This window comes from Podospora pseudopauciseta, chromosome 6 (genome assembly GCF_035222475.1).
Source record: "Podospora pseudopauciseta strain CBS 411.78 chromosome 6, whole genome shotgun sequence".
NCBI classification, from domain to species: Eukaryota; Fungi; Ascomycota; class Sordariomycetes; order Sordariales; family Podosporaceae; genus Podospora; species Podospora pseudopauciseta.
The window spans coordinates 179,467-192,245 of NC_085895.1; the positions used below are offsets into that span (position 1 = coordinate 179,467).

At 42.6% G+C, this 12,779-nt stretch overlaps 2 protein-coding genes across 2 annotated transcripts; both read right to left on the minus strand.

The window, feature by feature from the left end:
- Positions 1–6,157: 6,157 nt before the first annotated feature.
- Positions 6,158–7,979, minus strand: QC763_0088170 (uncharacterized protein; the record flags this gene model as incomplete). Its single annotated transcript, XM_062906226.1, has 4 exons — positions 6,158–6,487; positions 6,550–7,137; positions 7,200–7,336; positions 7,401–7,979. The coding sequence occupies 4 exons, from the start codon at positions 7,977–7,979 to the stop codon at positions 6,430–6,432; spliced, it is 1,362 nt and encodes a 453-aa protein (XP_062762398.1). The 3' UTR covers positions 6,158–6,429.
- A 1,981-nt stretch (positions 7,980–9,960) lies between these two features.
- Positions 9,961–12,773, minus strand: QC763_611490 (uncharacterized protein; the record flags this gene model as incomplete). The annotated part of the gene is made up of 2 exons (XM_062914972.1): positions 11,516–12,773; positions 9,961–11,440 (listed from the first exon to the last, which is right to left on the minus strand). Exons 1-2 carry the CDS (start codon positions 12,046–12,048, stop codon positions 9,961–9,963), a joined length of 2,013 nt encoding a protein of 670 aa, XP_062762399.1. The 5' UTR covers positions 12,049–12,773.
- Between the last annotated feature and the right edge of the window lie 6 nt (positions 12,774–12,779).

Here is a 12,779-nt window from a genome sequence, read left to right on the forward strand (position 1 = left end):
TAACGTTTTTAAAAATTAATAAATATTATTTAATTTAACCTTTTTTATTTTAAAAAGGCTATCCTAACGGTACTATAGCTTCTTTATTATATTTATATTTAACTTTTTATTTATTATATATATTAATATTAAGTCTTTCTTTTTAATTATATTATTTTTAGGTTTAATATTACGAATTTCTTTCTTATTTTTTTTCGCCGTAGGTTTTTATTTTACTATATTAACCCTTTTAATTACTAAAATTAAATTTATTTTTTATAGTTTTAATAATCTTACCTTTACTTTTATTAAATTTATAACCGTTCTTTCCTTTTAATATTTTCCTAATTTATCGGAATTAATTGTTTTTATTAATTAACTTTTTATAATAATAAATCCTTTTTAATTAGCGTAATAGGGTTAAATCTATATATTAAATAAAAAGTATTATATTTATAAATATTTCGTATTATAACCCTATTAATATATAATATATAAAGGAATTATTATTTTTAATTTTTCTCTATCTCGTCCGTTATTTTTATTAATATTAATATAATTAAAATATAATTAAACTTTATTACTTTATTTATTTTTATATTATAAAGTAAAATTATTATCCGGAAAACTTTTAACTTTTTTAAAATCTTTATAACTTCCTTTTTAAATTCTAATTCGCCGTTTACTATTATAATTAAAGGGTAACCTTATTTAAAAATAATATTATATAAATAAAGTTTTTAACTTTAAAACCTTTACTTTTATATACTTAATTAAGTTATCCCTTACTTTTAAAAAATAGGTTTTTTCTCCGGAAATTATTAATAAACATTAAACGTTTAAATATTATTTTATAAATAAAGTAATTAAAGGTTTAATATATAAATATTAGTTTTTCTAACGTTTCGGGCTTTATTATTAATACTATTTATATATTTTAATTTAAACTTCGACGTTAATATATATATATTTTTAATAATAATTTTTTATTACTTAAGCGTAAATAGCTTTTTATCCTTTATAGGTTATCTCGTTATAATATATATTAAAAAAAATTTTTCGCTCGATTAAAGGGTTAAAAATTTATTTAAAGGGAAAGCCTTCTTTATTTAGCTTAAAGAATAAAACTTTTTTTTTAAAAATTATTTTTAAAATATTGTTTTTAATAGTTTAAAAGTTATATTTTATTTTAACTTTTAGCTTAATACTAATTGTAAGAAACTTAACGATAATATAAAAGTAAAGAGACTATAGTCCGTTTAAGTAAGGGCCTTATTTAATAATTTCCTTTTTTTTTCTTAATATTTATTTATTAAATACTTACTTTTTAAATATTATTTTTTTAAATTCTTACATTAACTTTATTATTAATATTTAATTCTAATGTCTTTTCCCTTAAATTCAAGGGGCTAAATAGTTTTCTTAATAATATATTTATTATAAAGTTTTTACTTTTAAAAATATAAATAATAATAAAGTTAAAGAGTTTAATTTATTTTAACTATTTTATTATTAAAGCGCTAAAAACGTTATTAACCGCCCTCTAAACTTAATAAATTACTATTTAAATATTTATTTTTATCGTAAAGTATATCCTAAAAAAATACTTTTTAAATTTCTTTAAAGTATATAATAATCCTTTTAACTCTCTTCTAATAATATTATACCTCTATTTAGCCGGGCTCTAAATACTACTTTTAAACTAATAAGGATACCTTTTTTTATTAAATTTTACTTATTTAATTACTACTTTTTACTTTATTAAACTTATATTAAAAATAATAAAAATTTTACCGAAATAGTTATTATTAAACGTTAAAAAAGTTAAATATAATACTTTTTGTTAGCTGCGAAGTCCTGATAGGCCTATAATATAGAGCCTATACAGGGTTGCTGTAAAAATATAGTAGTACGCAAACGGAAGCGGGAGGATACGACGGCAGTGCCGAAGGAAGGTAAAGCACTATAATACAGTAAAGTATAAGGAATAAAATAGCCTTTATTGCCTTTGGCCTTGGCCTATTAGCCTTAGGCCGTAACCTTAAACTTTATCCCTTAAGGAGAGAAAGAAGAGAACTATTCTATAGGAGAGAGGAGAGGTCTATATATAGGCCTTCGTAGGCCTACTGTGGGTCCTGTAGGCCCCGGAAGCCCCTATACTATTTAGGGTATTTAGTGGGCTTAGGTGGGTCTAGTGTAGTTCTACGGAAATCCATAGAACCTTCGGTAGCAAAGGTGCCCTGTAAATCACACCATTGTAGCAACTTACTACGTAAGCTTGTAGCCACTTTAAAAGGTTCTGGCATCTATTAACTGGGCCTTGGGCCATAGTGGCCAAGAGGTTCCCTTACTGCTTATAGCAGTACTGCCCACTGTAATATCAATCTGTAGGGTAGTAAGTAGGGCACTTAGTAGTACCCACACGTTAACAAAAGTAATTAAAAATAACTTTTTTTAACTCGCTTACCCCCTTAAAAATAACTTTAATATAAAAGTTATTTAGCTCCCTATAAATATCTTTATTTTACCGGAGGTTATATATTTTTAAAAAGCGTTTAAAATAAATAATTAAAATAGGCTAAATATAAATAAATATAGATAGATCTATATATTTATTAATTTATTTTTTTACGTCGAAATTATATTAAAATTTAAACTTATAAACGTAAAAGGTAAATTCTACGACTTAATACTTTTTATAAATATTTTTAAAACGCTTTAGATATTCCGTAAAATATTTACCTTTAAAAATATTTTTAAACCCGATTTTCTTTAAATTAAAGAATTTACGTTAAAGAAAATATATAGGTACTATAAAATAAAAAGTCGGCTAATTAAACGTAAAGGACCTTTAGAAGTAACGATAATCGAGGTAAGCTCTTATAAAATAAAGGTATTCGGGCTATTAAAATTAATATACGAATTTAGAAAAGAAATAAAATATTTAATATATTAAGTAAAAGCCGTTATATAGTTTTTAATAGTAAAATTTAGATTAATATAAGGTTTATTTAATATATTAAAAGTATTAGGATTTATAATTAAATTATTTTAATTAAAAAGAAAGCGAAAGGTCTTAATATTTTTATAATAAATATAGTTTATAATTAAGGAAAAGATAAATAATAATAATTCCGGGAATTTAATTATAAGGTTAACCGTTTTTATTACGGAATAAGCCGTAGGAACTTAATATACTTAATTATTACCAGGAAAGCTAACTATAGTAATAAATAAATTATTATTAAATATATCGATAATTAATAATTATTATTATATTTATATTAATAATATAGTTTCTTCTTTATATATATTATTAAAGATAAAAAAACGGTTATCCTTTATAACTTTAATAGTAAAAATAAATTATTTTTATTTAAATTAAAAAAAAGTATTCCTCTTTTTTTACTTTTAAGTTTTTATTATCCTAAATTAAGTTAATCTGGAAACTCTTTCGATTACTTACTACCGCTAAATAATACGCTAAAAAGATTCCTTTTAATTAAAAATAAAAAAGAACTTTAATAGTTACCGCCGAAATAAAATTCGCTAACGAGCTAATCTCGATTAGTACTTTTAATTTACTATTAGGTCCTACTCGGATTATATATTTAATTCTCTATACGTAAATAGAAAGCTCGATATTTAATTTATAATGAAAAATATATATTTAATTAAATAAATAAAAAATATTTCTATTAAACCTCGCGAAGTTTAATAAAGTTATCGGTATTTATTATTATTCTTGATTTCGTACTTCTTTTAGTATTTAGGACTTTTAAGTTTAGTTTAGACCCTAAACTTTATTTAATCTAGGTACGACCTTCATTTAAAATAATAAAAAAACATATAAACTAATTATAATATTATAAATATACCTTTAATAAAGTATATAAATAAATATACTTATGTAATAGTAGCTCGCTCATAGGCCGCACTCTACGTAGGACAAAGAAAAGACTTTATAGGCTCGCAGACTATATAATAAATACCTGGTCGGCCTGATTAGAGGGCCAGAATTGCTTATACGCGTATAAAGCATAAAAATATAAAGAAATAAAAGTTAATAATCTGTTTAAAATAGAATGTCCGAAGCAGACCGCTTATATATATAACCTTTAAACCCCCGAATCCTCTAAGAGCCCTACTTCTTTACTTAAACTCTTAAGCCTATAGCCGTACCCCTAACTAATAGGAGCGGCGCCCTATAATATATAAAAAAAAATAACTATAATATAGGCTTATAAGGCACTAATAAGTATAGTAAACCAGTATATTAATTAAACTTTATAGACTAAAAATTACTATAGTAGATAGAGTGTGAAGTAGAGGTCTTATAGGCTATTAGCCTTTTACTTACTCCTTAAAGGTAACTCCGTTTCCGGGGCCCGAACTCCCGCTAAATGCGCTATCCAAATATAAGATTAGGTGCTACGTTACAAGCTACGTTGCCGCTACCGTTTAACCACTGCAGGGCACTAGCCTTAGCGTTCGGCTTTCCGGGACCTCGGATTACTTCCGGAGGCCGAGCCTCCACTCCGGTAACTACAGTCCCTAAACACTGTTAATTTAAGCTATTATATTAACTCTAAGGCCCTATAATAGATAGGGCTTAGATACACTGTAAAATCTATAAACAAAAGCTATATTTTAATAATATATATACTAATTATATAAATAAGCTCGAATTCCTCTATATCTTCCGCAAAGCCTTCTTTACCTTTATAATAAAAAAGAATATATAAAGTAGCTTTATAGGTACTAGCCTTATACCGTACGATTTAAAGAAAGTACTTTTTAAGCTAAATATAAAGTTTTATACGCTAATACCTTTAAACTTACGGCCCGGTACTATATAAATTTGGGTCTTCTAAATACTATATAACCCTTGAGAAGCTAACTTATAATTAACGTTTATTAAGACTCGTATTATTAACTATTAAAATAGCTCCCGGACTTCGATATTAGCTATAGTGGACCAGCTTACTAAAGGTATAACAGCTATAATATACTAGGTAGCTCTTCTTCGTACAGAGGTCTCTTCGCTCCGTAAAGCCAATAAGGCACTAAGCAAGCGCCGGAGAGCCAAAAGAACACGTGTGAGGCTTGGAGGGTCACTTACTGTACAAGAGGCACAGGATCTACTGGATCAGAAGGCCGTGGGCGAGCAGATAATCCAGGAAAATCGACAAAGTGGTGGTGGTACAGGGAGGTCTCGTACGAAGACTTAGTGCTGTAGTGTATGCGGCAAGCCTGGCCATAACGCGCGCACTTGCCAGGAGGCTGCAGATGCCTCAGACTCAGCTGTTTCTGATGTTATTATAGTTGGTTGATAGTTTCGTTGTATTATAATGGAGGATGGTATTCGAAGGGTGATTAAAAGTGACCGGCCCACTTATATGACCGACTCGCTTATAAAGTACGTTATGTGAGATGAGTATCTTGATCTTAGGTAGGTGAATGACTGTCACATACTAGGACTACTGCTAGCCTGTATGGAGAAGATTATCAGTGTGCACCTATGCAGGCCCATCCATCGGCCTGACGACGACTCCCCAAGCATGGCCACCATCACCACGACAGGCGCTATCTCGGGCCAGCCCACGTACATGACACTCGCTTATGCCCTCGAAACAATTGTAGATTACACTTTTCTGTGAAAACAGAAAATAACAAGGCTCTACAATCCCTTTGCGGTTACGACAACAACCACCACAACCGGCATGGCGACAACGACTGGCAACTACACGGACAGACAACTTCGAAGAAGCTGAACGCCTGAGCAAGTTTGTGGGAACTTTTACGATGTCAATTACTAAGTATCCTCGTTTTGAGTGGCCAAGCAAGGAATATCTGTTCTATAATGTGGAGGAGTGCCCTGGGTCCAACGGGTAGTGTGCGGCGAGTTCAACTATGCGATTGAGCCGCCCTACATCCTTGATGTTTCCTGTACCCTCAACGAAACTGACTATCTAAACATGCCGGAGTACCTCTAGCCGTCCGAGTCCACAATGACAGAGGTGACACAACTCATTCGAGATTTTTGCTCCTCTAAAAACCGATGATCCTACCTGTCTTCAGATGACCAAACGAGTGGGCGGCGAGAAGCGCCCCTAGGTATGTTCGTCTGGAGCAGATAAATCGGCAGTCGCCGTCACAAACAATCTGGGAGGCCTTTTCCGGGTGTAATACTCATTCATTCACCTTCTACATGACAATGATGGTGAAGCTAAGGGAGTCGGGGCATGGGGGGGAACTAGATACATTCTTGGGCTATGTCGGTGGTGAAAAAAAGTAACTATGTGCGTTGAAAGTGAAAGGAATTCCGGCACATCCAGCAGAAGCACCAGCCAAACAAAAAGAGTATTTTTGACAACTGCCTTGACCACCACTGCCGCCGCCATCCTTTTATTGGGGGCTTTATTTTCCTGGCGACAAAAGTCTGTTTTCTTACACATTGACGGTGGAGCCGATGGGGCCGAAGCGAATGTTGGACCAGACAACCTTGCTGTAGTGTTTGTTAGCATCTGAACTGCACAGAGAAGCACAAGAGGCAGGCGAGGGACGTACGCGTTGGGGTAGTTGGCCTTGACCTCGGAGGGAACACCGGAGTCTTGGGCGCAAGGGCCACGGGCAGCACCGGGCTCGCCCTCCTTCTCAGGGGGGTAGACGGAGTCGAGCCAGAGCATGTTGGCGTAGTGATCAGCCCAGATGGACATGACGAGGACCATGGGGATGCGGAGGGCAGCGTTGAGCTGGGGGAAGTCACCGACCTCACGGAAGCGGTTGCGGTCCGTGAAGACATCAAACTGAGTCGAGCAGAACTCAGGGGTGAGGTTGGGGCTGGCAGGGATGCCGTCAAAGGTGGGAGCGGGAGCGAGGATCTTTTGGCCGTTCTGGACGAAGAATTGCTCAAGGTTGTCATCCTGGAAGCGGGTGACGACGGTGAACTTCTTGGTGGTGTCGACGGTCTTGCCCTTGCCGTAGAAGTCGGGGTTGCCCATGCGGTAGGGGTTGTAGTCGCAGCCGTTGGCGTCGCAGCCACCAGCGAAGCGGTCCTCGGAGTAGGTACCACCGCAGGTGTCACGCTCGCAAACGTGGTAGTTGTTGTTCTCGCAGGCGTGGGGGGTGAAGGCGTAGGCGTGGGCATTGGACTCCCTATTCTGCGTGTTAGCTTTTGTCGACTTGAAAACAAGATGGACCGGGTCGGTTAGACATACCAGACATCGATCTCGGCGCAGCAACCGCCATAGGGACCGACACCAGCGTTCTCATCGTTGGACGACTCGCGCCAGCCCTCAATGTTGGCCTTGCCACCGACGAACTTGAGATCACGAGCGCACTGGGCGTCGCAGTACTGTTTCCCCCCCCCCCCATCATGTCAGTGGCTGGGAGGCAGGGCAGCGGGTGGGAGAACTTACACCAGTACCGTACTTGGCACCAGCCTTGTTGGTGGGATAGCTGCGCATGCCACCATCCTCCTCCATGGCGACGAAGTACAGGGCCGAGTTGAGACCGCACTCGACCGTGGAGAGGTCGACGTCAAAGGCGAACTCGTTGTTCATGAGGGTGAACATCTGGTACTTGGAGGCACCGTTCATGAGGTAGAAACGAGAGCCGACGTTGGTGCCATACTCGTGCTTGGTGACGAACTTGAGAGTGAGGGAGTCACCGCTGGTGGAAGCACCGTAGGTCTGCTGGTAGTTGCCGGCACCCTCCATCAAGCACTTTGACGCGCAATCGGTGGCGGTGCTGCAGGCAGCTGTGTTCCAGGAGTTGCCATCGTAGCAGTTGGTGCCGCCTGAGGTGTGGATCCAGCGCCAGTTGGAGTCGATGACGACCTCAGCCTGGACGGTCGTGCAGTTGGCCTTGCCCGTGCACCTCTTCCAGGTGATTCGGGGGTGAGTCTCGGTCTGCTGGGTGCCGACGCCCTGACCGGCGACGAGGCCGGCCATGAGGGAACCTGCGGCCAGGTACTGAAGATACTGCTTCATCATCATGGTGGGCAACTCTTGGTGAAAAGATGGAAGAAGGGCTGGTGTTGCGTGATCGAGAAGAAAGAAGGACGTCGGTAGCACAGCGCGAAGGTCGTTTATATGTTTTCCTGGGTCCAGTCAAGAGAGACTGAATTCGGACTGAGAGGGTTCTCAGGCTGTGACGATCCCGACCTCGACTCCCGTGCTGGAGCCTCCCGATTCGGAAACTTGGTTCCAGGCACCACGTGAACCATCCAAAGAGCCGCTGCGTGGAAGAGTGAGCCGAATTCCCATATCCAAACCTCTGCGGTGCCATGCCATCTAATTGATCAGCCAACGGTTAATCGTCCATTGCGAGAGGAAGAATCCGCGAGGTGCCTTGGCGGTGGTAGCGAGATAGATTAACTGCCGTGGAGATCTGGGGTAGGCAGATGGAGAAGGCACACGATGTGGTGTGGTGTGGCGAGCGTAATGTATTGTTGTTTACTTGCCGCCAGGGTTCTTGCTAACCCCCTGCCCCCCTGCCCCCCTGCCCCTCTGCCCCCCGAATATTATTGCACCTCCACTACAGGCAAAAGTAAGAAAGAAAAGAAAAGGGGGCGATCCTCCTTGGTGCAGCACGTAGTAGTAGTAGGCGTCAGGCGTCAGGCGTCACGCCCACTGATGATCTCTAGTCTTTTTCCCGGGTCGGTTTGGGCCAGCATTTGGAGGCATCGCAACTGAACACGGAGACTTGGCCCCGCAGTGCAACGTCGTCTCCAACCAGAGGTCCCTTCCCACAGCCATGTTCCGAGCCGGCCATCTTTTGCTCTAAAGCCAATATAAACGGCAATTAAAATCGGCCCCTCACTGAAGTGCCGAGCCAACTTCGATCGGACACCCTATTGGTGTTTTTGACGTCGTTGGCAGCCCTCGCCCACTCCATGACACCGTCTCAACCGGCGCCGAGACCGTTGCGGGGGCGGCAGTTGATGCAAGCCTGGCCGCCCACTGCAACAACACCAGACCTTGGCTTTATATACGGCTGGTATGATCTTAATTATCAGCTTTCGGATGCCTGTACCGGAGTGCCTTATTTGCCCACGAACCCCTGCACACTTCTTGTACACTCTCGCCTCATTTGTTGCCAATCACCGGGCGTCTGCTGCCAGGTGAGAAGAAAAGATAGGCGATAGAGGTTGGCGGCCGTGTTTGCCCCGTGAATTTAGCCCGGAGAATGAGCAAAGCGGAGCCCCCCGCTCCGATTCGTGGGTCGGCCGTGTTCGGCCAGACTACAGTCTCCCATATTATTTTATCTTGTTCCTGCAGTAGGTAGGCAATGAACTGTGCGAGGGCGGTTATTTCGTGCCGGTATCAGTTCCTGTTTCTCCTCAACAAGATATGCTCTGGGTTAACCTGCTAGTGGGGTCCTCGTTCCTACCTAAGTCTTGACTCCTGAAGGCGAACTGAGCTCTTCAAAGCGGGTTCCTAATGAAGCCGTAAATGAATAGAAAACAAGCTCTGCTCCGAAAGAACTCTATATTGCGCTATTGTGTTCCACGTAGGGCAGTCATGTGGTGTCGCTTAGCCACCAGTGACCACATCCCGATCTCTCCAAATGAAAGCTTCTTCTGAGAAATGGGTAGCGACAGTGGAAGGGAAGTCAATTTCCCGGTAGTACACACAAGACTTGAGAGAGTTCGGAATGACGGACTGTTATCCGGAATGCAGATGGGCTTGGTTGATTGGAAAAGGAATGGGTTTGTGGTGATCCAAAGGCTCAAGTGACGCTTGGAGTGTTGTCTGACGAATGACCAAAATCACCCGGAGATATTGTAATGAAGAACAGGGTGCAGTGTTGCCACTCCCTTGAACAATTACAACATTTTCAGATGCAGATGGGCCAACATGAAGGTACAATCTTTCAACCCGGACAAGGTCAGCACTGGCCTGGCCAAGTGCACCAGAATACATTGCAATGATATATCAAACAACATGTATGAGTTATTATTCCCAATAGCTATCATCACCAAGTATGAGCATCAGCCAACACACTCTCAGAAGCCTTCTCGCTGAGCATGAATGTGGGCAGCACCGGGAACGGGCCTGGTACTCTGGGGAAAGCACTGGCATCGACCACCCTCAAGCCGCGAACGCCCCTCACTCTGAACTTGCTATCCAACACTGCGTTGGGGTCAGAGTCAGCTCCGATAGCACATGTGCTTGTCGGGTGGTGTCCGAAAATCTGGTTCTTGAGCCACTCAATGTCGGCGGCGTCATCGCATGTGCCGTCGGCCGACATTCCGCCGTAGCATGGCGGCTCAACAGGAGAAATTGGCCCGAGAGGAGCTGGCACAGAGGCAAATAATCTCCTCACAAACTTGACAGTGTCCAACTCAGCGGCCAGATCCATGGCCGTGCCAGCGTCACCTTCTTCGAACAAGTGAAAGTTGATGCTCGGCACATCTCTGGGGTCGGCGCTGGTGAGGAGGACTTTACCGCCGCGCGACTGGGGTCCGATCTTGACGGTCGAGAAGCCAAACATGTTTGGCGGGTCGGGCACAATGCTATCAGTGGGTGGCCAAAAGCCTCTGAGTGCGAAGAGCCCGCCGACGAGAAACATGTCACGCTCGTTGTAAGCCGGCGAAATGCTTTTCCTAAAGACCGCGTTGAGAGTGGCCCCCTTCATGTACGGTCCCTGCTGGCTTTGCCAGAGCGTGACACAAGGGTCCCCGGGTGCTCCAAACCAGCAAGCAGGGTCGGCCGGGTCGGGGGGCGGAGTGGTGAGATTGCTGGCCGCGTGGCCGACGATGGGAACCTCGTAGTTGTCTTGCAGGTTGGTGCCCACACCTGGGAGGTTCTTCACCAGAGGAATACCAAAGGAAGCTAACTCTTCTGCTGGACCAATGCCCGAGAGCTTCAAGAGCTGGGGTGAGTTGAAGGTGCCACCGGACACAATGACTTCCTTGCGGGCAAAAGCGCGGCCCCATGTCCCATTGTTGGAAGCTGTGTTCCTGGGATCTGCTCGATAGACGGACTGCCCTTGGAGGTACTCAATACCTGTTGCCTTGGGCTTGCGGTGGGGGTGATTGATATCTTTGAAGGTCACCTTGGTCGCCAGAGTGTTGAGCTGAATCCAGAGCGGATACTTCTTCTTGCCGGCAGCGGTGAGGGCACTGGCGGTCTCCAGAACAAGATCTCGGGAGGAGAAGCGACGAGCATTCTCGTCCCAGTGAACGGCAGAACCAAATACACCCACACTCTGGTCGCGGGCCGGGTCAAGGGCGTTGACGTCGGCTGTCAGGTGGTCGACAATATTCAGAGGATCTTGACCGAGGTCGTCGGCAGCCTCAGCCATCACCGTGGTCATGTCGTCTTGCCCCACCCAAACAGATTCATCGCTCATGTTTGTGTCAAAATAACCGTTGAAGCCATGGCCCGGAGTGCCAGATGGTAGATAGTGGTTGTTCTCTATACGAGCAAAGATGGATCGCATGGCGGTAGGGCTGAGAAGAGACGGGTTGTGACATTAGTTCTCTGCCGATTGCCGCGGGAAGAAAAATAAGGGGGTGAGAACTCACTTCCAACTTGTATCACCTGTCAGATCGGCTATAATTTGCCAATCGCTGTCACTGGGCAAGACGGATGACATGGCGTTGACAGCAGAACTTCCCCCAAGAGTTCCACCGCGGGGGTAATGAATACCCAAAAGAGTCGCTCCCGCAGGGGGGCTCGTGCCGACATAAAAGGTGCCATCGGTTTTGCGGTACACGCGATGGTTGTGCTGCAGTAGGCGACTCTCATTTGCGTAGTTGCGTACAAAGAAGTCCCATCGCATAGAGGCATCCTGGTAGGGCAAAAAGAATAGCGCCCCAATCTCGGACGTGGGGTTGTTGCTTTGGTCATCGCCGGCTTCGACCAAGAGCACAGAGTGGCCGGCCTTGGCGAGGTTGGTTGCCAGAGGACCACCTCCAGGTCCAGAACCAACGATCACATAATCGTAGACGTTGTCTTCTGGTTTGGTGTAGCCACCATGCCCACCCCCGCCGCCACCAAAGGCCGGGATGGCGAAGATGGTCAAGCCGGTGAGGATGGTTGTTGTGAGGCGTAACATGGTTGGAGGTCAAGATAGGTCTAGTCAGACCTGGCCAAACTTTGGTGGCTCTTTGGACTTGATGATTCGGTGAAAAGAAACAACAGAGGAGGTTCTCTCATGCTTTATAGATTCTGTAGCCACCAGGTACTAGTCGGGGCTTCTTCGCAAGATGATCCCAAGGTAAGGGGCTCGCCTTCCTGTCTCTGGTCGATTTCCAGCCTCCTGGATCACCTTTAGCTGTTGCGTCCCACTAACAAAGCCGCGATGTTGCGCTGGACCAGGGGTTTCTGTGGTTGAGCGGGGACGCCTTTCCTTCCCCGGACATTCCAGGCACACCACTGCATGTCAGCACTTCCCCGCTCCGGCCAACTTGTCGGAACAGACCCGCGATTGGGTGTTCTGGCTACCGAAGGGGGGTGTCGTTGGTGTAGAGAAGATCTCAAGAGAACCCAACATGCCTCCTCGACGTCAGAGCAGAGTCGGCTTGTGGCATGGCGCGTTAGGTATGAGGATGTAAAAAATAAAAAATAAAATTAAAAAAACAAGAGATGGAAAGACTAATCTTACCATGATGAGTCTTGGCATCTGCAGGAAAACGGCTGCCAGCCCCTGTCCATTCCGAGTTGGGTTGCTTTTTGCCCTTGCCAAGGCCTCTACCATGTGCTGTTGTCTGCAGTGGTCCCTTGATGTTGGTTTCAACGGTCCATCTAACACCTAGAAGGGGAGCCATCAAGGCAATAGTGTGACTG